Genomic DNA, 26,929 nt, shown 5'->3' with positions numbered 1-26,929 from the left:
AACAAATGTAAGTGGAGTAAAAGGTACAATATTTATCTCTACGATTCAGTGAAGCAGAAGTATAAATTGGCATAAAATGGAAATACTCAAGTAAAGTACAAATACCTTTATACTGCAGTTTCACTACTAACCGGGGTTATTTAGGGTCTCAGCATCACTACACGGACCATCAAAACAGAACTTTATGCTCTGAATATCCGATCTGTTCACACTTATTAGCATTTTTTTTTTTTTTTTTTTTTTTAAACAACTGAATAATGTCAGCTGGGTTGCTCATTGCTTGAGAGTAAACACAGACCCTGCAGCTGGAGAAGCTCGGAGGACTGAAGGGGGCGAGGCTGAAGGGGTGTGTGTGTGCGTGTCAGTGAGTGAGTGTGCGTGTTGTTTGGCGGGCACATCATCCCGACTCGACTGAGACGCAGCGGACCTCCTGCACCCTCCTTCCTCCTTCCTCCTCCTCCGAAAACCACTGCATTGTGTCTGTCTTGCAGCCATTGCTACAGGCTTCCACGGGCGGACAGTATGTGCAGGCACCACTGAGGTCGGGACGGGTTTTTTTTTCTGCGCAGCGTGCTCGCCGGGTTCTCGCTGTAAAAATCGCGGCTTTCGAGCCATTGTTTTTTTTTTTTTTTTTTTTTTTTTTGTCGTCAAGGATAACGACGATGAGGTAAGAGCTTCCGGTCGCCATTTTGCCCGGTGTTTTAACGGTTTGGGCAGGATCTCTCGCATGGACTAATTAGCTTGCCCGTTTGGACAGATAACTTGCGGCAAGATGTCCAAGCGACATCGTTTAGACTTGGGTGACGATTATTCGTCGAGTAAAAAGCGGTCATCTGACGGGTACGTAACGTTGGCCTCCTCCCGCCCGGCAGCGTGAAGCTGTTTTTACGGGTGCTTTCGGTTGCCGTAACTGGCTGTTTGTTTTTGTCCCGATGCTAGGCTAGCCGTGCTACACGCAGCCACGCCGCTAAGGTTCAACACCGCCCGCCGATCCCTCGTTTGTTTTTTTTTTTTTTTAATAATTTGATTTAAAGCTACACGTGGTTTCTGTTAGACGTTAAAAGCTGTGCAATTTGGTGAGCCCCCACCTCCCCCTTTTTGAGCAAACAGTTATTCCGCCACCGGCCTACTCCGGGGGGCTGCACGTGGCTAACGCGACACGCTGCTGCGTCGAAGCGTTTCACAAGCAACACACACAAAAACAAACAAAAACAAGCAAAAAAAAAAGATCTCACGGAGAGAAATAAATACGCATGGAAATGTATATTTGATTTTTAAAGTCAAAGCTTGCGCGCAAGTGTATTTTGCACCCGGAAGGACGAGTTGATTGCGTTGACAGATCTGACAACATCAGTCTCAGACCTACATTTTTTTTTTTTTTTTTTTTTGCCTGTAGTTGTGCCGCACATGCGTAATTTAAACCATTTTTTTTATCAGTAAATAAATACAGTTTAATTATACAGCGCCTCTTTAAAGTTACAAAGTACTGCACAGGGTGTACAAGCAGAAAATTACGCAACACATAGCAATATAAAATGAAATATTCACAGCCCCGTTGCAGGGAAGGCAAGTATGGGGGGAAAAAAGTAGTTTTGTTTTTATTTATTTATTTTTAAAGCTGATCACAGACTCAGGGAGAGTATACCAAAAGGATGAGGCCCTGTGCAATCTTGTTTGGATTTGCGAAGGATCCTGGTTTAGTGATCTGAGCAGCCCAGAGCTGGAATAGGGCAGCGAAAGTTTTGATCAGTAATGGTGCTGCAAGATTATGCAGGGTCCTTGGCCCTTGGCTGAGACAGGAGAAAAGAGCCTATTTAGGTTTGGGACTCTAGATGTCTGGTTGACTGCGTTGGTTTGGTTTTGTCAATGCTCTGGACTTTGGAGAAGCGGGTTTGCACCGGCTTGTTAATGTGGAGTCAACTTCAGTAGTAGTACCAAAGTGAGACCTTCACACCTTGTCATGAACCCACACCGTCTAATACATTTGGCTCGCGTGCCGCCAGCATCGATGCAATAGTTGGCTGCAAAGTCCCGAGTTCGAGGATGTATTATAGGCAGCACTATGCGCAACGTTTTGCAGCTAATGCGGGGACGTAAATGCTTCACATTCAGCTCTGAAGCCACTGGATATATCTTTCTGCGTTAGGAGAAAATAAATTGCGGCAGACAATTAGTTTATTCACGACCTTTGCATGCCACACTTGATTAGACTGCGTTTTGCTGCCGTGAAAAAAAGAAATGTGCAGTAACCTTTTCATGCGATTTTAAGAAAAGAACTCGACACGGCCAAACTTTTGTGCACGGTTTGTTCCATGTTGTGGCTTTCCTGTCCAGTTTTGTGCCCGCATCCACTTGATGGTGTTTTGCGGCCTCATTGGAAACTAAATTGGTTTACTCCGCGTGACAGCGCCTCATCAAATCTTCACCTCGCGTGTCTTTCTCTCGCAGGCGCGACAGGGACAGAGACCGTGATGAACGGTCGCGGGACAGGGACCGTGAACGGGATCGAGACCGTGACAGGGAGCGAGATGTAAGGTCATCCGGGGTGGCCACCAACCCAGCTGTGGGCAGTTTAGGCTTCCTTAAGCAACCCCACGTACAGCAGCAGATCAACCCCTTCACCAACCTGCCCCACACGCCACGCTTCTACGAGATCCTGAAGAAGCGGCTGCAGCTGCCTGTCTGGGAATACAAAGACACCTTCAACGACATCCTGATGCGGAACCAGTCTTTTGTGCTGGTGGGAGAGACGGGCTCTGGAAAGACCACGCAGGTAGAAAGACAGAGTATTTCACAATTTGGCAATACAGCAGCGAACGCTTGCCCCCCCCCCCCCCCAAAAAAAATACATGTTTCGACCTGAATAAAAGCTTAAAAATTCAGTGATTCAAATTGGTGTAATTATATCATTCAAAAGCAGGGTGGAATGAACAGTTGATGCATTTTAAGCAGTTTTTTTCCTGGAGTTGATTCCCAGTTATCAACCTTGTTGGGTTTATTTGAAGTCCTTGAAAGAGCTGGGTTGTCCTTTTTAAATTAGCATTAGAGAAGATTACAGTAAATCACTGGTTGAGGCTTGGCTTCCTTCTGAGATGAATATACACTATCTCCCAAATACTTCTTAAATCAAGTGGTGTAATCTCGTCAGTGTTTTCTGCCATGAGGATCCAATAAAACAAGTGCATTTTCTTATATTCATTATTCTTTTTTTTTAACTTCTACATAAACAATATGTGGTCAGCATTACATAAACACACAGCACATGCTTAATGAGATAAAGGGTTATTGTTTATGTATATTTAAAGATAGCCTTCTGAGGGAATCAGTGATGCATCTTCAATGATTAATGGTATTTCAAAAAATGTCTGCAAAAAAAAAAAAAAAGGACATACTAATAATAATCTTTTAAGAATTGCTTTTTCTCATTTTCAATTAAGAACGAGAGTTTTTTCATAATTTTAATCAAGAATGTTGCATTTGCATTGACTTGATACAAATCCTAATTCTGATAATCATGCAGTCCGACTGAGCATCCCACCCAGTGCGTTGGGATGATTAGGGCCAGGTCTTGCGAGTACTAATCACAGATTTGACTACTGTCTCTGAAATATTCATCTCAGCCTTACCTGCCACTGCTGTTTTTGTACTTCCTGATTGGCTGACATTTCACCGACTGGTAAGATTTGAATCATCTCTAAAGGGCAGTCATCCGGACTGTAAGATTAATAGAGTGGAAGTAAGACTCTCAAGCTGCTTCTGTTTTTGAGCAAGAAAATTTGGACTTTTATCGATGATTGTTTGACAGGACGCAGCAAAGCGTATTGTGTGTAGAATATCTGCATGTGACTTGTGCACCAGGTACTTTAGTTAATCTACATATATAGTGACTCTTTGGTTCAAACAAAGCCCGACCTTTTCTGCTTCTGACCTCCAGATCCCTCAGTGGTGTGTGGACATGGTGCGGGCAATTTCAGGCCCGAAGAGAGCAGTGGCCTGCACGCAGCCCAGGAGGGTGGCGGCCATGAGCGTCGCCCAGAGAGTTGCGGACGAGATGGATGTCATGCTGGGCCAAGAGGTGGGCTACTCCATCAGGTTTGAGGACTGCAGCTCTGCCAAGACTGTGCTCAAGTAAGAAGGAGATTTATTTATTTTTTAATTTTATTTTTTTTAAATCAAAGTTGGTCCTTACTTAGTTAATAAAAGCCTACACCTGTCTTTAGAGAAGTTGATAACAAGCCTTGGACAAGTTATAATAGACAGTGTTTGCAATAAATAACACGTAATATTTAATAGCTGACATTGATTAACAGTTTGCAGAGGTGGGTAAATAATAAATTGTTTTATTCTTGGTGATTGAGTGTTTGAATTTTTAGAAATTCATCTCGCTCTTATTCTGACTTACAGGTGGGTAAGAGTAATGTATTTAGAAAATCCTGCCCAGATCACTTTGAAAAGGGAAATGCCTCTAGGGGGAATTTTGTACTTTAATTTGAGGTTTTATTCAGATAATGCGATTGTGCATGATGATAAAAAAAAAAATACTGAATCCCTGTTCTCACAGTGTTGTCTGCATCTCTTCGGTTCACCCAGGTACATGACAGATGGAATGCTGCTGCGGGAGGCCATGAACGATCCTCTCCTAGAGCGCTACGGTGTCATCATCCTGGATGAGGCCCACGAACGCACATTAGCCACAGACATTCTCATGGGGGTCCTCAAGGAGGTGGTCCGCCAAAGGTCTGACCTGAAGGTAAAAAAAGAAATGTGGGGAGTTGATTCAGTACCGTTTGTGGCCTTACTTTCCAGATCAGCTCCCGCAATCCTGTCGACGGCGGGTAGATTAATTTTACAGGGAGTGTAAGTTTGCAAATGTAAATGGTTTTTATCTGTCCAGAGCCACTTTTTTAGCAGTTGCATTGGTTTCCTCAAAATACCTGTTTAACAAATGTTCAAGCCCTAAAGATTACTTTCCCTGAGGGTAAATCTAGTGACAGCCAGTGCTTGTGTTCCTCTTCTGTCACTCCTCTCTTCTGTCACTTTTTTTTCTGACAGTGTCTCCAAGTCTGACAACTGTGTATGTGTTGAGGGAAGAGAAATATTGCTGTTAGGCTCCGAAATGCGCATCGATTCTGCACCGCAGCGACAGTGGAGATTGCACCCAAAGTCATCCCCAATTTTAAGCCAGTCACCCAGGAGGAGAACGGCAACGTGTCGGTGTGGATGGGAGAACCAGGCAGGCAGGCAGGCAGAAGTTTTATAGGCTGGAGTGTGACAGACATCATTTTCATAAAGCAGATGGATAATAACTAGTTGTTTGTCAGTGTGGAATCAAAGGTTAGATTGTTGTTCACGGACTGTTAAATGAGGTCTAGGTTATTGGGAATGATCATCCACCCACACTCCTCTATCTCCTTCATCCCTATCGCCTACCAAATTTGAAAGTTTAATTTGCCTTGATTAAGAGCAATTATGATGTCTCGCAGAGCATAAAGCGAAATGCAGAGACGCTGGCCCTTGAAAATGTTTGCGATTGAAAATGGGAGACGTGTTTCCCATCAGAATCCTAATGCACTCTATCTAATGGCTCTGGAGAGAACATTGTGTACCCAACATCAGGAACAAGGACTGTCATAGCTTTGTGTAGGTCAGTGACTCGGATCGGGATGCCAAGTTCTGCATTATAGACACCATCTTGGGTTTTTGGCCAGCGCCCTCGTCCTGAAGTCTAATTCATAGCAATATCCGTCCTGTGTTGGGTTTTGCACTCTTCACTCTTGTTTACTCAGCATGTGTCCTTATCCCCGATCATCATCAAGCCATATCAAATGTTAACTGTTTCTTCACTCGAGTGCTCACTCCCATAATAGCTGGTCATTTACACGCTGCTGGTTTTTTTTTTCCTTTTATTTATTTTTTTATCTTTCCGTTCACCTCTGTTACAACCACATTGTAGCTCGCAGACTTGTTCCGCCTCACTCCCTCTCCTGTGCCCTTCTCCGTTCAGGTCATCGTCATGAGCGCCACGCTCGACGCCGGGAAGTTCCAGGTGTACTTTGACAGCTGCCCGCTGCTAACCATCCCCGGACGCACGCACCCCGTGGAGATTTTCTACACGCCAGAACCAGAGCGGGACTATCTGGAGGCAGCCATCCGCACTGTGATGCAGATCCACATGTGTGAGGAGGATGAAGGGGACGCTTTGCTCTTCCTCACCGGACAAGAGGTACGACTCCACAGATTTACAATGAGCATGTTTTTTTTTTTTTTTTTTTTTTTTTTTTTTTAAAGGATTATTTGTGTTCGAAAAAAGCGACGTTCATGATGTTGTAAACAGAAACTTTGCTGATGTTTTTAAACGGTTGTATCATTTCTGGAGATACATTCATCAGCGCTGTGCGGCACTGCAGCTAATTATTGTTTTGTTTATCCGTTGGTCATTTATTCTATTGATCGTCTAGACTTAAAAATTTCTGAAAATTGTCAGGTTTTTTTTTTTTTTTATCACTAACGGTGCAAAACACAAATCCAGTCAATTTACTATTAAATGAAACAGAGAAGAGCAATGAATCTGTTTAGTATTTGTGCTCCATAAAAATGTAAATGATCAAATAATTGATTTCATCGTTTCTACATCTCCAAAGTTAAGACTGTGTATATTAATCTAATTACATAGATGAGTTACTCACATGCAGTGTCATGAGGACACACACGTGCACTCTCTGCACAGGAAATGATTAATCCTCACGTTGATAGATGGTAACGCCGTGACTGCGCCTGTTGGGGAACCACCAGGATTTGTACAGCGAGTGGGGGAGGAAAGGGGGAAAAAAAAAAAAAAAATACGTGGAGTGACCCAGATTCTGCCCTTCCCACAAATCTCTGAAATTAAGTCATTTATTATTTTTTTCCCCCCTCGCTGCAAATGTTGTCCACTGATGTGTAATGGAGGTCAGGGTCCATGCCCAAAGTGATGAATTCGGTCACAGCTGGGTGGACACACGCAGAAAAGCACCAACAAATGTTTCAATCTCCTGATCACTGGACAGGAGAAGCCTGTCGGACCCAGGAGTGCATGTGCTGCTATGATTATTCTCTCGGCACTTTGACAAAATGGTGCCGGAGCCCATGTGATGACTTGTGTTCGTAAACTAAATGTAACTTCATTTTAGTATTCGCACCTTTGTTGCACACGACCAATTACACCAATAAGCTCATGTTACTGTGGCTTCCTCAATCATGTCGTGCGACGGGGTCGGTTATTAGCAGTAATTATTTGTCACTCGACACCAGCTTAACTGTGGTCCACCTACGTCAGTTTTCATTTGCCAAAGCAGGATCGATCTGCAGCTTGTTACAAACAGGATAAAGTCATGGGGGGGGGGCATGCTGTTTGAAGTGGTCTCCTATGAGGACTAGTAATTGATTTTTAGATTTAGTGGTATCCCAGCCGCTCGGATGGCCAGAAACACCGATAGTCAATCCGGTGAATAAGTAAAAAAAAGTCAGGGATTTTTTGCAGGCAACGTGTTTTTGCAGTTAGATGTAATTTGTTGATTTATATTCTACCCCCCGCCCCGCACTGTGTCAAGCTAAGGCATTACTGAGAGCACTCCCACCGTGAGTTCATTATCACCCCCTCCTAATTGGGTTAAAGAAGGTAATGTGTGGTAGGTCTGGCAAAGATGTCTGTTCAAAGGGTGCAGCAGCACGCCCCTCGAGCGCTTCTTAACCTCTTCCGTCTACCAGCAACTTTGATGTAGACTAATGATTGGGAGGCAGATGCATGGCAAAGCCATGGACTCGTTTTATCTGACTGTTTCATTTAGAACAGAAGAAAGTAAATGCGAAGGACTGTGTTCCTCTCTCTTCCACAGTTCTTCCATAAGATATTTTGCTTCCACAAACAAATAGAACTGAAGCACCAACTCCAAACAAGAAAGTCGAAACTTATCACAGCTGCCGAGTAAAGATAAGTCCTAATATTTAAGCTTCCCCCTCAGCAGCTAACATCAAAACATGAGGATTGGCGGGGGGGGGGGGGGGGGGTTGTTTGCTAGTCAAGAGGAGTGCCTAAATGTGTCGGTTATTAGCTTGGCTGTAGATTGTTGCTTCTGGGGTCGCAGGTGGTGGACAGTTTCCCAACACTGGCCAACTGCCCCCATGTGTGTGCACGCACACACACACACACACACACACACACACACACACACACACACACACACACACACACACACACACACACACACACACACACACACACACACTTTGTCTTCATGTCCCTAAGGGACAGACAGCCAGCTTGCTTCCAGCGCTTTGGCAAAGAGGTCCATTTTTTTCCTCCATGGCAGCTGCTGCATCCAGAGGCTTGATAGGCTATTAATACTGAGGCTAATTTTACCAATCCATTCAGATTTACCGTTTTCCACTTGTCAGTGTGTTGATTAAGAGGCACATGGCCATCAGCAGGGTTTGACTTAATGCGATGAACAAGGGGACAAACAGGGCTAATAGCGCATTTGCAGTCCAGAAGGAAAACAGGAAACATCACTGTGGTACTTCTCATGTCAAAGCAAGTGTGGCCTCACACAGTGGTTCATATTAAGTCCCTTTTAGTCATGCTTTAACGAATCAAAGCCCAGTATGTTTTAAAGTAAACAAAAATGTTCAATGAGCCATTTTGTTGGCCGGCTCAAAGATAAAAAAGAATGCATGAAGAGCTCAGTGGAGCTCATTTCATGTCTGTAAGCAGCCGTACAGTAATGTTTTGGAATCGGAGAGCCTTGTTCATCGCGGCATTCATTGTGACACTTTGAGAAGTCTCTGCATTGCTCCCATGGGCCTGCAGGTGGTGCAACAGCACAGGCTGTGACACACATAGTAACTGCAGCTTCATAAAGATTAAATGATTGTTAGGAAAAATCTGAAAATGGGAGTTGCTTACAAATGAAAAGCATTTGTATGTTGTTTTGGTCCACACCGCAAACTACTTCAAACTTTCAAGATAGAGGAAGAAATGAAGATGTTTAGAGTGTGGAAAATAAATCAAGTTTCCCTGTGTCGCTCCGGCCTGTGGAATATGTAGGCATATTTAGTACATTTAACGTTGTATTCTCATGGGCCTTTAGAGAATAAGCCCGAACCCTGTGCTCACTATCGTGCTTTCTTATTCCTGGCGCTGCTCAGCGCCTGTGTCTTGTCTGTCTGCCAGCCCGACGGCTCTAGAATGTTCAGCTTCACTAAACTGATCTGCCATGATTTGCCGCTGGTTATGCATCAGTGCTGCAGTCTCATATCACATTCCCCTCTACAATACTGCACTGTGGAATAATGAACCCTGTTTGAGTCTGTCTGGCTGCGTGTGTGTGTGTGTGTGTCGGTGTGTCTGTCTTCCGAGCGTGCGCGTCCATGTTTTCCATGATTGCTGCATTTGACAACAGAGCCACAGGGAGCTCAGCAAAGCATACTGCAGTCCAGGTTTAATTTCCTCCGTCAGATGGAGCGATAGTTAGAACAAATGTACTGTAGCAGGGAACCACGGTTTCCCCGGCTGCCTCCTCTTGCCTTCCCCTATCATCCAGATTCGCCACCATTGTTTGTCCAGATGTTGTTCGGAACCCGTTTGAATTTCCGTGTTTGCGGGTTAACTGTCGTGCTTCCATCTTGCAGGAAATCGACGAAGCCTGCAAGCGAATCAAGAGGGAGGTCGACGACCTGGGACCGGATGTCGGCGACATCAAAATCATCCCACTGTACTCCACGCTGCCTCCGCAGCAGCAGCAGAGGATCTTTGAGCCACCACCGCCCAATAAACCAAACGGAGCCATCGGAAGGAAGGTATAGCTGCCCGCTTGCTATAAAAACACTCAGGGGGTGGGGGTCGAAGCGGGGACTTTGAGGGATAGGGTAAGTGAAGAGAAATTGAGTGCGGTTGGTGCAGAAAGGCCAGATGGGGAATAAGGTGGGTGAAGTAGGAGAGCTGGAAGGTAGGGACTGAAACTTTTTTCCCCTTTCTCAGCTTTAGTGCAGAACTGACTCACACAACATATGCTGCTTTTGTCAGCATGTGATTCTCTGCTCTAAATTATAACTGGGGTATTACTCACGCCCTCTGAGCCTGAGGAAAAGTACTGGATTCTCAGTCGTTTTTTATCTCGCCACTGCATTTGCACAGGCCCCTTCCGCTACTCAAAGAGGAGGCCTCAGACCTCTTCTGTCTGAAACCATGGGGAAAAAGGTGCACTTAATATGAGCTGACCAAAACAAAAAATACAGGACTTTTCTTGCTACACATAGTCCAATCTTCTTCAGTCACTTCATCTCTTAAGGAGTGGATGATCTTCTTCTTGATAAAGAAGCGAAAGAGTTACTCTCCTTTGTGTGACAGTTTTTTTTATACAGACTGGCTCATCAGCAGAGTAGCAGCACCACCTGCACTGTCACACTGTTGGCCAGGGATCTGACAGAACATCAGAATATCATCACGCCAGTGAATGAGCAAACATTCACCCCGAACATCTGATAGGGGACGGTGTTGATGAATGACTTGTCGCTACAACCCCTCCAATTGAGGCAGATCAGGCTGACATATGAGCAGTGAAAATATTTATGGGCTGTTAAACATATCGTGATACTTTTGAAAACGCTCGGTTCAACCGGGATTTGGTGAATCCTTGGAATGTGAATACGTACGCTTTTGATCCTAGTTTTTGTTTGTGATATTTGACACACCACGTGGGTCTCTCTTCAAGTTTGTATTTCCATGGATCAAACTAAGAATCATTATGTTTTCGTTTTCATAGAGTGAGTCCTTCATATCTACGCAGGGAGCGGGTGCTCTTCCACCAAGCACGCCATTTTGTTTGTGCTGTCTTTTATACAGTAGCCCAGAAAGGACAAACCAAACGGTCGCAATCTGCAACCTCACCACTGGATGCCACTAAATCCTACATCCGGCTCCTTTAAGCGTAATATTTTCTTCAGGCTCTCTATGTGTGCTGCATGGACTTAAGAGGCTCAACATTCTTAGTATTGTGATTACTCAGTGTTGGATAAGATCAAAAGATTCAAAAGGTCTAATATCATTGGCAGTGTTAGCCTCTGCTGTTCAAAGAGATGTTTACATGAAACAGGCCCCTGGTTGCTAAGGGAGCGGCTTTAATATTATTTGAGCAAAGGCACCTGTTTGGCTGCGTGTGTGTGTATATATATATATATATATATATATATATATATATATATATATACATATGTATATATATATATATATATATACACACACATACACATATGTATGTATGTAGTGAATGTGGATGTGGATGTCTGAACTGCTAACCCGGTAATCACGTTTAACTTCAAACCAACACAGTTCATGTCCCTTTTTCCTCCGGATCTATTTGTCAGGTGCTTGTTGAATTGGTTGAGGTGGCATCTAAAGTTGCCGTGCTGGAAGTAAATGTGCTTCTCCTCAGTGGCTGACTGAACGACTCATCAAATGAAAAATGTGGAGATGTCATCAAAGGCAGCCCAAGAGGAAGTAGTGAAAAAGAATTAAAGTTCGCCACATCTGCCTCTATGCATGCTAACGACTGCATTAGGTACCGCTCAATTAACATAAAGCACTAGCTCGTCATTGCTCTATTTCTGCAGAAAAGCCACTGATCTTCCATTTTTGAACAGTTTCATCATTTAAAACTAAGGCAGGAATTGACTAATTGCAAACGCAGACAATAATCTCACTCTGCTTTCCAGCGTCTTGAAGATGGTCTCTTAATAAATGTGCTGTGATGAGTGTTAGGATTGTTGTTACCATTGTCATGTTTGGAATATTCCCTCAAATGTCACTTATGATCCTGCCGCGTATCCATTTCAACGAGCTTTGTATGTGGCTGCGTCGACGCCGCTTTCGGCACGTTGTTCTTTTCCCCAGTCAAGGGAAGGCTTTTTTTTTTTGTCAACAAGGCTTTGCTTCCCCGGCAGGGAATGTAAAAGATGGCCTGTGTTAGCTATAGTACTTGCTCTCCTGCAGGTAATAACCCAGAAATAACATGCAGAGATGATGCCCTAATGATATTACTGATGAAGAAGCCAGGATTATCCAGTGCAGCAACAGACTGGAAGGAGCCAGCCTGCGTTCAGTGTAATGGCCCTAGCCCGGATAATCCTTCAGAATCAATGCAGTCAATGAGGCCACCCATATGATCATGAAATGTGAGAGGGTGTCATGTGTGGCATCTGCTGGAGCACTGACTGTGTCTCAACATGCAGGACGATGGCAACCTCCCCAGGTCCATTTTTTTTAACCGGACTTTGAAGCATTCGATGCCTTTCATTCCTTGCTCGGATGTTGGTCGCTGGCATACAGTGTCTGTCATGAGACAGTCTGATGGCCTGATCGGTCTTTTGTCGGCCAGCTACTTTAATTCCAGGCTGCCACGGTAGGTAATTGGTTTCACAGTGATGCGACTCCTGTAAAACTTTAGGCCACTGATTGTCTTTTTCCACTGCTTGAGCAGAGTTATTACCTGGGGCCTCCCATTAGCTTAACTTTTAGCAACCTCGTCGTCTTTGGTACGAGGTTCTTCAGGGATGTTTCAGATATATGGCTTTATAAATCATGTAAGCTCTGTCCAGAATGTGAAGTCACTTCAGTTTGTTCAACTATGTGCATTGTGATCATTTATTTTAGTATAAATGTACCCCACCTCCACCCATGGTCAGCTGGGATAGGCTCCAACACCCCTGTGACCCTGTTCAGGGCAAAGTGGGTATAGATAATGAAAGGATGAATAGATGTTGTTTCATTTGCAAAATCCTTTCTTGCACTTTTTGTTCTTATGTTATATCCTCCACTTCTGGTACACATGGTCATTTCCAACCACTCATTCCAATGCCCCCAATTGTCCTGTTTGTAACAGATAAAATGAGACAATAATGGTTATCATTGCGCATGTTATCATCATCTTTCCATTGATGCGGCGACACATCCACTTGACCACTCATGTTTGACGCCACTGGCAGTGTCGACCCAAAATATCCTCAACTTTGGATTTATTAGAAATTAAAATTTAGCATCTACAAAGCAGGGAGACACTGGAAAACCAAACAAGTCCATGATAGTGGTCACAAATTATAGTCACGTTGTGTTGAATTCCAGCCGCGCAAATAGACTACGAGTGCACTTTCTACCTTTTAAACTAGGCAGTTGGTCCGTTAGTTAGAGGGCCTCTTTTGTTATTAGTTGTCTATCACGATTAAGTAACACATGTCAGTCACATGAAAATAGCCAGGAACTACATGTGTAGCAAACCAAACATTTTCCAGATACTGCTGTCTGATCAGTTTCATGCCTGCGTTTATTGCCACCTCTTCATTTGACTATGAATACAAAGGCGAATGTGCCTCTGGACAGGTGAATTACTTGAGGTCAACGGCTGAATGGGAGGGAAAAAAGGCGCTCTTTGACATTAATAACTAAACAGCCAGGCATTCTCAGGCTGCAGAGAAATCCTCGCTTAAAAGGTGGGATTTAAAAGTCTCTAAGGCTCACAGCTTGAAGACAGCTGAAGAGGCATGGCTCCAAAAGAAGTGTGTCAAGTGTGCAAAATTGGTTCTGTGGACCTGTATCAGCAAAGACTACAGAGAACCGTTTGGTTTTGTGCGTGCCATTTTATGATAACGACTTACCAAGAAAGCAGACGGCCGCCACCACACGACTGCTCAGGTCAGCCTCCAGCTTGTTCCTGTCTTGGTACATGTTGAGCAAGTAAAAAGATTTCAAAGTGTGGAGAGTAATTTTTTCCAAACACCCACTTACATATTAAGCTATGACACTGGAGTAGCAGTTGCCAGTAGAGTGGGCCACGACCCAGCTGCCACAGTCTCAAGTGCCTTGATTTATCTAAAGGGTTTCTCTGTGCAGTCATTTTCCACTGTTATATAAGGAGAACTCACCCTAACGGCGGTCAAGGTTCGCATGAGAGCAGCTGCAAATCTGTCTTACCCTCCTCGCCCCCGTTTGTGTACATGCTGACAGCGAGAATCCCATAGGGTGATGTGACTCATTTGATTTTTTTAAGATCTTTGTTGCTTTGATTCAGCTGTCATTTCTCATGGACGTACTTGCCATCAGGGATAATTGTGATAGAATAAGATCTGAGAGTTGGATATGGTGCCGGTTCACAGTCTCCCCCCCCCCCCACTGGTCTTAGAAAAAGGTTTACTGCAACACTCCTCTGTGCACTATTTCTGGAAATATAATGATTGAACAGTACAGCCTGATCACACATGATATATCCATCTTGTGATGTGGTGGTTGTTTCGCTACTTAATTACAGTTTTATCACATTAAATATGCCTTAACTCTAAGCCAGTGACTTCAAATCAAATCTGCTGCACAATAAATGGTCCGTACTTGTATAGCGCTTTATCACCTTTCGGTCTCAAAGTGCTTTTACATAGTTTTTCCATTCACCCACTAATGAGACAGATCACCATGCAAGGTGCTGCCATCAGGAGCACATTCACACACCGATGGTACACCATCGGTAGCAACTTAGGGTTCAGTGTCTTGCTCAAGGACACTTAGGCATGTGGACAGGAGGAGCTGGGGATCGAACCACCAACCTTCCGATTAGTGTGCAACCCACTCTACCGTCTGAGCCACAGCCTTCCTCTTAATAATTGACTGGCTAACCATGGAAATACTATCCCATATTTTTCCTGTGGTCAGATCAATGACTTTCAGAATGTTGTAAACACAATTTAGTGTGAACATTTGCGGTGCCATTTGCCTCTGGTTGTATTTGAAGCACAGCTTTGAAGGAGCCAGCATGGCGTAGCACAAGGCAAGAGCCAATCAGTGGCCATGAACCATGCACAGTTGGCATGTCCGCAGACAGCCGTGTTCCAAATATCAGGAGACATGTACGGGGTTCACATGAGGGAGTTACAGCAGCCCTTGTTTGGTGGGAGAAAGGATGTTTGGATGAAAGCAGAAACCATTGTTGAGCTCTTCAGTGTGTTAAAAAGCAGGTCACCTAAGAGAAGCCATTAAATCAACGGTTATCGGTGGTTTTGAAGAAAGGAAGCCGACCTCTTAACAGAAGAGGCTACGTGCTGAGGACAGTCATAAAACCCAAATCTAGGAGTAATGTATTTCAAGCCAGCTCTGTGCACAAATACAATGATATCACATCAAACGAGATTGCAGAAACTGTTGTGGTGCTTGTTGGGTTGCTTTAGACAGTGTGCAAAAAAAAAAATCAACTCTGCACTTTGTAATGTGAACATTTTACCCTTAAACCATGGATTTTCTAAATGTTTAAGTTTGCCCTGTGTTGGAGTTTTTTTTTTGTTGTTGTTGTTTTTTTTTTTGCTAAATAACTGATGACCATACATGAAACCGACTCCCAAGTATTTTCATACGAGGTCTAGGGCCGGAGTGTCAGTCCGTCCTGACACCCCGAGTGGATCATTCCCTCACTCACGGGTTCTCGTTTCCACAGGTCGTCGTGTCAACAAACATTGCCGAGACGTCCCTGACCATCGACGGTGTGGTGTTTGTAATTGATCCCGGATTTGCCAAGCAAAAGGTTAGCTTCCCTTTTTCTCCCCACCACCCTTTATCTGCAGCGATCATCTGCGTCTGTTGCCTGAGAATCCCCAGATAAACACAGCGGTGGACACCTGACAGCGGCAAAGATGGAAAAGCCTGTTATTTATTCCTCTGACATTTCACCAGCCTGGAGCCAAGTCATACACATGGCACAGAAAGAGATTATACATGCACTAAAGTAGATTGTGTTTTTGTGTTATTGTACATGTTTTGTTAGCTGCTTGTACATATAGTAGATTGTCAGTGTTAATGTTTTCTTAACTACTTATATTTTACTTCTACCATAGTTTGAATATTTTTTTTGTATTCACCTGAAATGTAACTCATCTTTCTCTTTTCCTCTCAGGTGTATAACCCTCGTATCAGAGTGGAATCCCTTTTGGTTACAGCCATCAGCAAGGCCTCAGCCCAGCAGAGAGCAGGCCGTGCTGGTCGAACACGCCCAGGAAAGTGTTTCCGCCTCTACACAGAGAAAGCTTACAAGACAGAAATGCAGGTAAGAAACGAGCCAGTTTGGAAAATATTAAAATTGCATAAGGTGTAAACACATGATTGATCTTATTCCTCAGATTCTGCTATGCCACAAGCACTTTGTACTCCCTCAGAGCAGCCCTCCAGCTGGAAAGGCTCTCTATTATGCAATATTTGCTCTTAAAACTCCTTGGAATAATAATTCCAACAGCCTCGTGCTAAACCGCAGCTTTTCTGCCCTTCTTCATAACCTCGTGGTAACGACACAGACACCTTGTGACAAATGGACCTGTGGAGGCCCACGTCTCTACTTTAACAGGCTAATTCTTTCACATCACGCAGCGTGGCTGAGAGAATTTTTTTTAAACAAGTTAAATAGCCCTTAAAATACCCTCGACTACCAGTCTCTGTTCAAGTTGACATATGAGCAGATAATAAGCACCCTGACGAATTCATTTTGAATTGTTCCTTGGGCTTCTTTTGTACTTGTTAACTGGCGCAGGACAACACGTATCCAGAGATCCTGCGGTCTAATCTGGGCTCTGTGGTGCTGCAGCTGAAGAAACTGGGGATTGATGACCTGGTGCACTTTGACTTCATGGACCCACCAGGTTAGTATACATATATATGAACCTACTTTGCTTCTTATAAAGACACATTTCTATACTGTACGCTCAGTGTTCGCAATCTTGTCTTGTTTTATAAAGTCAAATCATGTTTTTTTGTTACTACTTGTGGTGAGCACTTTTTTTTGGAACTCAAAGTGCCCCCAGATTCATAAGGGCTTCGGAGGAAACAGGGATTTGTTTGGTCCAGATCTAAAATTGGAACTGGCTATATGAATCCATGCTTAAACGTAAACCCCAGGTCAGATTACATATGCACGACAGGATATGTCGATGTTTCAGAACGTCGCCGGGGAAAACCTGCAGCAGTGTGAACTAGCCCGCCTAAGCTCAGCTCAAGCCTGCTGATGATGTCGCATGCAACTCGGCTTGTCAAGTCGCGAGTGAGCAGAATGTAAGGCGTGATAGTTTGTGTTTTCTTCTAAATGTCGGAACTGCTCCGGTGAAAAATTTACAAAACGAGGGAGAGCCTCTGTCTCAAGTTCATTGCCTAAATTAGCATTAAGCCCCCAGGATATTTCGCTGAAGCAACCAGGGGTGGCTTCAAATTCTCCACCCTCTCGTTGTTTTTATGTTTGCGTCATTTCCATCACTACTATAAATGCAGCTGTTGCACGTAAGTCACTATCCTCATTCATGACTTAAGAGATGCTACAAATTATATCCAGCTATGAAAAAGCCAGAGAAGCTGGCGGTTAAAACGGAGATTTGTTGCTATGGAGATGTTACGTCGTCTCGTCCACTGGCAGGTTGCAGATTGTTGCAGTATCGGGGATTGCAAGTTTAAAATCATCTCTTCGGGAACCTTTGGTCTGAACTGGCCCTGAAGAGATGCACTCTTCTGTTTCATTTCCGACAAAGCAGCAGCTTCATTTGTGTTTCTCTAGTTTTAAGCTGCACTTACTTTTATTACAACAGGTGTCAGAAAACTAACGACGAAGGAAATCTTAAGGATCATAACTTCAATATCAAATAATACAGAGATCTTGACTTTCATCATCTGCCATCTGGATCAGGACAAATGCAGCTACAAACTGCTCTGGAATCGTAACAACATTTAGTTGAACTGTGCTTGTTTTGATGTATGATATCAAATCTGGGTTGTCTGTCACTTGGGAACAACGACAAAGCAAAAAAGGGATCTTGGCAGACATCAAGTAATACATAGTGAATGTTTGGAGATTTGAGGATTTGTGCTCTGACAGACACGGACTACAGGGTAGCATTTTGCAGTTTTTTTGAGCAGTCGTCTTTATGTTAATATTATTGCTGTTCAAAGTGATGTGTGGATTTAGTATTGGGGCTGATCAGTCAGTCCGTTTATGCTCGGCCTGTGTCTGTCTCTTGAGCTACATCTGTTGTAACTTTGCCAGAGAACGGATGTTGTCTCCTCGCCAAGTCATGGCATCCTCCAGGAGAGTGCGTGTTCCCTCCGTCTTCCCGAGGAGACCACCCCTCCTTTTCCTATCCTTAACCTCCCCTCCCTCCCTCCCTCCCTCCCTCCCTCCCCTCTTTTCTCACCATAATATAGTTTTCATCTCACCTCTGAGATTAAACCCATCTCTCCCCGTCCACTGTGGCAAACGCCATTTTGAGAATGAAATTGGTTACATCAATAGCAGCGCTATCACCTTGGCTATTGCCTTCCCTTTATATTCCTCCAGTGAAACGTGACTGACCTCCACCGCCACCCCGCATTTCTCACAAAATGCAAGGGTATACGTCAACACGGGGGATTGGCCTTGTCTGATGAGTCTAACTGGGAATAGTGGGGCGAAGGAAAAGGGGAGGATTACCCTTTTATTATTTGATCCACATGTAGCAGAAGGTTTCTCTTAAGAAGCTCCTGAGCAGGTTGGAAGTTGGAGGTAGTTGGTTGCAACAAATGAAGTCCGCTTGAAGTCTGAGAGAGTTACTAGACACGTTTCATAACATCTATTTACAGGGGTTCAATTCTGATAAGCTGTCAAAGGCCGACCTCAGAGAAGATGCACAGGTCACAGAAGTGTCTCGGGAGAGTCGAGCAGCAGACAGACAAACAACAGCATTACATGAGTTTCAGTTTTTTTGTCGATTGAACTCCTTTATTTATCATTTTTTGGCAAGTTTGAAATCCTTTATTTGTGTATTAGTGGATGTTTTGGGTAATTCTGTGGTCAGTCTAGGCCAACATACTTTTTTTTTAATTTTGTTTTTATTGTTTCTGTGTTTAAAACTTGTGTGCTTGATGAGTTTCGACACTGTCCCCGCTGATAATCAAAGCCCCAAACACCAGGATACTTCGGTTTCCTTTTACCGTGAAATGCTCAGATATCTACTTTATTTCTCTCCTTTCCCACCTCGCTCACTAAACAGAGCAGCGACAGTGCGAGCCAGACAACCAAATGGAAAATCCAAAAGAAATCAGTAGCGATTTACTCAAGGACCTGGCTGGCTGGGATTCATTTTCCTCGTGACATTTCCTAAGAAGTGCCTTTCAAAGCCAATGTGGTTTAATGTACCTTTAGCCTTTCGTCTCATTGATTTGGCCTTTGGTTAATATATCGGATTCTTGGGTGTTGAGACAGTCGATACTTACTTTCTGATGAGTCGCTATGGGTATAGATTCAATTTCCACACTGGTTGATCATGCTAGCAGTACTTGGAAATCAGATTTTCACCTTTTGTTCAGCCCCTTACAAGCCATTGGTGTGGTAAGTAATGTGGCCAGCACTCACTGTGTATAAAAATAAATATATATATATATATAAAAAAAAAAAAGTAGCTTTGATGCCCCAAATCAATATTTGTTAATCATAAAAAAAATGCCTCCGTGCTGCTTGAAATTGAATTTTTTTTTTTTTTTTTTTTTTGGGTGCACTTGAGAGAAATGAAAGTGAGCGAGCACCGCAAGCCAGTGTTTGAAGCTAATTTTCAGTTAACATGCAACTGGTCATTAGGCTTCAGCTCTCGGGAGCCAAAGGTCAATAATTGCATCTGGAGGAAAAATCTTTTAACCAAACGGTGGAAGCCTTTTGTGTTGAAGCATTAAGTAGAAAGTTCCCCTGTAATTGCATTAGTTGTTTAGGATTGCCTGAGCGGAGGATGAAAAATGAGCTCAGCCGTGATTACTTCTCCGCTAAGTTGCTGTCTGGCGTTACTCTGGCCGTCACATACCGAGAGCCTTCTCATTTTGATTCACCTCATACTCTCGTACAAACCCACAAACGGCTTCCCTTTGTTTGACTCTTTTGTGTCTTTTCTTTAATCGCATTTGTCTTCTATTAAACCTGCGAGTGCAGCCGGCAATGGAATCTGAGCTTTTTTTCTTTTCTATTTTCTTACTCTGCTGGTTGATCAGTTTGCTGATGACCTTTGTTACCGAGCCAACAAGGAAGTTTATAGCTGGACCATATGGAGTCAAATTCCTTTGCCAAAAAGATCTATTTTAATTAGATTTTTGCCCTGAATGCTGAATTGCTTTTAGGCAGCAGATATTGCCACACGGTGCTTGAATTAGTTTGAATCGTTTGATTTAAGGTTAAATTCTAAAGATGACACATTTATCATGAGGTCCACAAATCTAAATAGGGCCGCAACTCGTGATTAAATCTGCAATTGACTGAACTACAGATAGTTTTCTCAACGGTATTTTGTCGACTATCTTAACTGACAAAAAAAAAAGCTGAATTTACTGTACGGTCAGCAGTTCTGCTTGAGAAATGCCAACACGACATTTAATTGACTGTTGGTTCATCTTCTGTCGATTGACTAATCATTTCAGTTCTAAATGTAAACACTGTGGAGTATGAATCAATTCTGACGTACACAAGCGTGAAAGGGCCCCAAATTGTTCTCAAGTGTTGCTGCGATGAGAGGATGGCAGTGTTGTCTTTTGTCCGTATCTTCCATCTGTGTGTGTTCTGCCCACGGGCCTGGAACATTTTAATGGCCCGTCTCTCCCGTCTCTGTCCTCTGCAGCCCCAGAGACCTTGATGCGAGCCCTGGAGTTGCTCAACTACCTGGCAGCGCTCAACGACGACGGCGACCTGACGGAGCTGGGCTCCATGATGGCAGAGTTTCCCCTCGACCCCCAGCTGGCCAAGATGGTCATCGCCAGCTGCGAATTCAACTGCTCGAACGAGATCCTCTCCATCACTGCCATGTTGTCAGGTAATGCGCAGGGCTGGCCCACTGTGTGGGTCTGAGCTGCTACTCTTTCCATTTCCTGTGCTCATGGACCATGTCTCAGAAACAACCAGTGAGCTTAAAGGAAATAAACAGCAACTTCCCTATCTTTTTTTTTTTTAATTTATTTTTTTTATAAACCTTCTAAGACCCTCAAATGTGTGTGCATTCTGTGACCCCTCTTTTTTTATTCTAGTTGTGCTGACATCAGGATTTTAATGGGTATATTTGCATACCAAAAGCTTTGAGGAGTTTTAGTGTTTTTTTTTTCCTGCCCACATTAACATAGTTGAACTCCAACTGACTGTCTGTACAAACAGCTGTTGAAGTCTGCTTAGAATAAGTGTAGTGTGTACCTACTGAACTTCACTACAAGGCAGGTAGAGGTGAAAGTCAGTGGTGTCAGCTGTTATTTGTGAGGAAGGGGAAAAATACATGTCCGTACAAAATGTATAGGTGTAGCCGGAGCAGCGTGCTGCAGCAGTAATTGCACTTTGGGCTTGCCAAAGCAGAATGCTGCTCATTGAGATGAATCTTGACGCCTTTGAAGGGAGTGCGAGGGTCTTTGAGAGTGGGGAAATGGATTTAACTAGCTGCTCGGACGTGGCGTGCACTTAAAGCAGGTGTTTCAGGATGGCGGGTTTTTGCTGAGATCGTTAAGAGTAAGCAGCAAAAAGTACACCTGAGAACGGTGCCGTCACAGCAACCAACCGCGAGGCTCAGTAAACACAGCTTTTATCCATTAAAGCCACAATCAAGCAGGTTTGACGTTAAGCTGTTCACAGCCAGTTCACGGGGAGGAGAGTCCGGGTGAATTCTACATCTGTGTGTCAGATCTCTTAAGTCAGGATGCTTGTTCAGACCGGGCGTCGTGTGTTCGCTGTAGCTCGTATAAAGCCGGACTGTTGCGGATAGCCACGGAGAGAACCACCCTCCTTCCCTTCTCTTTAAACCTACTTTCCTTTTCCGCCATAAACACTTGGCAATGCAGTGTGCCCTGTGAAGTGCTCTGTGCCTCTCTTGAGCTGAGGCCTTGTTCCTGTCTGTGGGATTTGCTTAACTTATCCCTATGGGCGGCTGTGTTGGGGCCTATACCGACCTTGTTTAGTCCCACAGTGCTTTGTCCGACCCACGGAGGCCAAGAAGGTGGCTGACGAGTCCAAGATGCGCTTCGCCCACATCGACGGAGACCACCTGACGCTGCTCAACGTCTACCACGCCTTCAAACAGAGTGAGTGTGGCCTCCCCGTGCGCGAATGTTTTTTCTCCTCACGGTTTTACACGTTGTTGTTGTTTTTTTTGTTTTGTTTTTTTAACTCTGAATCACCCCCGTCTCGCACAAGACCACGAGGCCACTCAGTGGTGCTACGACAACTTTGTCAACTACCGCTCGCTGATGTCGGCAGACAACGTACGGCAGCAGTTGTCCCGAATCATGGACCGCTTCAGCCTGCCGCGAAGGAGCACCGAGTTCAGCAGCAAGGATTACTACACCAACATCCGCCGGGCGCTGGTCACTGGCTTTTTCATGCAGGTCAGTGGGATCAGGGCCCTTTCTCCAGTTGTCCTTAGCTCCCCGTATCGATGTTGGACGTGCTCATCTGGGCCGTTTTGTCACTCATTAAGTTTGTTTTCGAAGTCAAACAATATTGCCTTTGCGCTTGTTATTTCTTGGCCACGTTTCACACTTGAGCAAACGGTCTCTCTATCCTGCTCTTCTGCTCATCTGATGCTCAGTGAGGTTTTCCCTTGTTGAGATGGATCATTTAAAAAGACACGTATTTGTGCACAACACAAGTACCAACTGAAAATACAGCTCAGAGCAGCCTTTAAAGCAAACACACACACACACACACACACACACACACACACACACACACACACACACACACACACACACACACACACACACACACACACACACACACACACACACACACACACACACACACACACACACACACACACATAAACACACAGTGGGCTGCTTCGTTTTTAACACATAACAAGAAATCAAATCAATTTGTTTCTCGCTCAAGGAAACAAATGGCAGCTTTGCGAGAAGCCATTTTCAGGGCTACCTGAAACAAGCAACCTGACAAGTTGAATTATGGTGTTAATATTTGAATATTTGTCAACATTAACCTTTATCTTGGAGACAAATTTGTAGCTCATGTTCAAGCGTTGGGTGTGTGAGATCACGTCTTTGTTCGGAAAGGCCTTTATTGAGACTGATTGCCTTGGTTAATCACGGCCGCAGCTCGACCGAGCGCCGGCGGAGTGCTGGAAAAAAAAAAAAATCTCCCTCGCTGGCCTGTAACGATGCTGCCGAGAGTTTATCAAAGCATTAACGGTTTACTCCCGAGATTCTGATGGTTGCGTATGATTCAAACATGGGACCGAGATTGAATAAAGCAAACAAAAAAAAACAAAAAATAAAAATACACCGGTACAGAGTACGTGCTCGATTTCACGGCGTTCGTTTGTGACCCTCCTCTCTCCCCCCTGACCTGCCGGCAGATCGCTCACCTGGAGCGCACGGGCCACTACCTGACGGTGAAGGACAACCAAGTCGTACAGCTGCACCCCTCCACTGTGCTGGACCACAAACCCGAGTGGGTGCTCTACAACGAGTTTGTACTCACCACCAAGAATTACATCCGCACATGCACAGACATCAAACCGGAGTGGTACGTTTCCGTTTTCTATTCAAAGAATGACCCGTTTTGAAGAAGTCGCGTTTCATTGGAAAATGTATCGTCGACTCGGGTTGTTGTTGTTGTTGTTTTTTTTCTGGGTTTCTAGAGAGCTCGGGTGTCGCTGCAGCAGTGAGGGGTCGCGGGCGGGGATTTGACAAAAAAAAATGTTACATTTTCATGTCGTTTTGGACGATTATCGTGACGATATTTATTTAAAAACGCAATGTCGACCGTTAAGATAATAATCACCAAACATCGGTAACACTGGCGGAGCTACAGTTGTTCAGGTGCTGTGAAAAAAACAACAACACCTGCTGCACCTTGAGTTTTATGATGGTTGGGGGAAAAAAAAACCTGGTGTAATACAAGCAAAGCATTTCTCTTCAGCGTTCAACAATGTGTTGAACGTTTCCGCCGGTAAAATCGGATTCCGTTTTTGCGCACGAGTATGTTCAACATGCAACACAATCACACCAGTGTTTTACATCTGTTAAATGATGACTTTCATTTCGTTTGTTTTCAATTAGCATCAAACTGATCACTGGTTCCTTTTGTAAATTTGTTATTCCGTGAGTGTTTCGGCACCTTTTTTTTTTTTTGTTTGTTGTTGTTTTTTTGAACTTGTGGGTTTAAACTTCAAAAATACAATATTTCCAGTACATTTCAGGCCTCTAAAACCCGGCGACTGTGTTTAGGAAAGCCCGCGAGTCTGGCCGACGAAGGATATTTACATTTAGGAATCTCCAGCTGCTGAAATATTGTCATTTTTGGTTTAAAAATAAACAAAACAAGATCGAATGGAAATAAGTTGGCAGCGAAGCCTTCTGAGCCGCCAGAGAAACGGCAACCGTCCCCTCCGCCCGCGTTGCCTCTTCCCCTCCCGCGACCTCGTGCAATTACGCGTTTCCAAGTGGTTGTGGCCGCACCGGTAGCCGGCGCGTGAATATGGAAGAAGCGCGTTCTCCCACAAGTAAACAACCGCCGACGATGTCGGTGACTAATGTTGACTTGCTTTCTGTCCTAGGCTGGTGAAAATTGCCCCGCAGTACTACGAGCTGAGTAACTTCCCCCAGTGTGAAGCCAAGAGACAGTTGGAGCGTATCATTGCAAAGCTCTCGTCCAAGGAATACACTCAGTACTGAGAAGGTTTGCATGTGACGTCGCACCATCTACAGTATCTGTACAAAGTCTAATTTGAACTCATTTCAGTGTTCTCTCTATTTTTCTTTTTAAATTTCCATCAACAGCCTCATTTTGAGTTTTCATTTTGTTTGACTGTGTCTTGATGCATTTTCTTAACGATTGAATCTCGTCCCGTTGCCTCCGAGGGCCACCTTCTCTTTTCTTTGTCTTCAAACCAAACGGGTTCAGCCGCTACGAGGAACGAAAGGACTATAAATTTATGAATTTAGCAATTCACCCATTTCTGTGTGAAGCATGATCTTTTCATGTAAATTTCAACATTCCTCTCCAGCTCGGGATTCTTGGCTGTTGTTTTGCTTGTTCTGCTAAAGCGGCATTAGTCTGTGGAGAGCGGCTTTTGATCAAATGTAATTTATACTGTATTTTGATGCCGGCATAATGTAATGGTCTCTTGTCACGGAGATACTAAAGGGGGGGCACTCTGGTCACAATTCCCGTCAACTGTTCAACTTAATAAAAATGACTTTGTAATAAAAACACTTTTCCCGCTGTCAGCATTTAAATAACAGGATAATCTGCACATAAACTTCTCACTTAACCCTCACGTGCACACGCACACGGAGCAATCACGTCTTGACCTGCCAAATCCGGCTCGTTTCCTGCCTCTTCGGGGAAGTTAAGTCTTCTTACTGGGATATTGATAGCTTCAGAAACAGTCAGAGTGAGGGGGAATGTTAATTACAAATGTTTCGGAACAAGATCAGTGCGAAATCCCTGCTGTGCCGGAGCCTGTTCTGGCTCTACAGCTTTGTGTCAGTGCCTCTCTAATGTGGAAGGTAAAAGCTCGCAGTTGGGAGAAGCATGAATTCGAAGCACCGCAGTGGTCTAAAAAAAAAAAAAAAAATCAGAATAATAGTCAGTGGCATAACTTGAGTGTTTATTCAGTGTTTCGACAATGACAACGCTGCTGTAGAGCCAGGCTTAACTTTAAAGGCTCACTAATACCATGGAAACAAAGAAAGTTTGTGGATGAACTCTTGACGGACTTCGCTGGGAAGCTTTCCCGTCTCGTCCTGCGGGTCAGCAGCTGAAATGAGGAAAGCTCCCCGTGGCTGGCGATCCGTGAACTCCCCGTGAAGAGCGTGAACGACGGGACTCGTGAGAAGAGGTCCTCGGAAAGCCTCGTTCACTCGGGGCAGCGTTCCGGTCCGACCTCCCCTGATGGCTCGTTGCGGCTGCTTGGCGGGTGGCGGGATAATGTTTAAGTCCTTGACATATAATCACTTTTTTTTTTTTTTTAAAAGGTGCACTTCACTTATTTCACATTTTGCAGTAAATTGACTCGATAAGGCCGACACATTTTTCGCAGAAAACCCGAACTGCAAATACGGCTGGGCCACATATCGATGTATCGATATCGTGATATGACCCTCGATATCATCTTTCACGTTGGATATCGTGAGACAGCGAAAGTGTTGCCTTTTCCTTTTTTTTAAGAGCAGCCTTTGTCCACTTAGAGATTACAGCCACACTACTGATGATTATTATCCCAAAAAAATCTTGTGTAAATATTTTGTGAAAGCACCGACAGTCATTCCTGCAATATTGTTGCAATGTCGAGATCGGCGTACATATGGTCAAAAATACGGCGACGTCTCATTTTGTTGGCGTCACCCAGCTCTAATTGCCATTTGGGATCTCGGCGTTTCAAAAACCACATTTTGTTTTTTTCACCGAATTTTTGACCATTCTTTATTTTAGCTACCACAAACCCCCTTCAACTTCACACATTTCAAACGTAAACGGTGCTTCAGATTATGTTTTATAATCTGCGTCACAAGTTTATCCTAGCTTTCCAATGCATTCAGAGAATCTTGTACATTTTAGGTGGGTTACTGGGCCTCCAGCGAACTGTCACATCCACTATTGATTCAGTTGCAGACAATTTTATTTTTTTAAATAAACCTAAGCGCTTTAAATCTCCACGTGTTTGTAAATTCTCCCATGTATGAGGAACATTTGATAAAGCTTTTTATGGCTCCGGAGGGTGCTGTGATGGAAGCCTGATAAATTGGTGTCATCGGATGTCACACGAGTCCCGTTTTGGATGGAACTGAAGACTACAAGGTTAGTAATAAAAAAACAACAACAACTAATGAAGTGGTGGAAGAAGTATTTTGATTCTTTAAGTAAGGTAAAAGTACTCCGTT

General features: G+C 44.0%; 1 protein-coding gene across 1 annotated transcript; it reads left to right on the top strand.

Moving 5' to 3' along the window:
* Window positions 1–697: 697 nt before the first annotated feature.
* Window positions 698–25,285, top strand: LOC138624719 (ATP-dependent RNA helicase DHX15-like). The gene is made up of 14 exons (XM_069705156.1): window positions 698–840; window positions 2,449–2,773; window positions 3,935–4,128; window positions 4,591–4,750; window positions 6,005–6,223; window positions 9,667–9,834; window positions 15,504–15,590; window positions 15,960–16,109; window positions 16,587–16,695; window positions 20,671–20,862; window positions 21,986–22,108; window positions 22,221–22,411; window positions 23,398–23,567; window positions 24,601–25,285. The coding sequence occupies exons 1-14, from the start codon at window positions 773–775 to the stop codon at window positions 24,716–24,718; spliced, it is 2,274 nt and encodes a 757-aa protein (XP_069561257.1). The 5' UTR covers window positions 698–772; the 3' UTR covers window positions 24,719–25,285.
* Window positions 25,286–26,929: the final 1,644 nt, after the last annotated feature.

Source organism: Brachyistius frenatus, unplaced genomic scaffold (assembly GCF_029030835.1).
Source record: "Brachyistius frenatus isolate BFR_SWC_R1_liver_20210118 unplaced genomic scaffold, ASM2903083v1 Contig_54, whole genome shotgun sequence".
Classification (NCBI taxonomy): Eukaryota; Metazoa; Chordata; class Actinopteri; family Embiotocidae; genus Brachyistius; species Brachyistius frenatus.
Note: the sequence above shows the minus strand (reverse complement) of the source record. Positions and strands in the feature narration are given on the sequence as shown.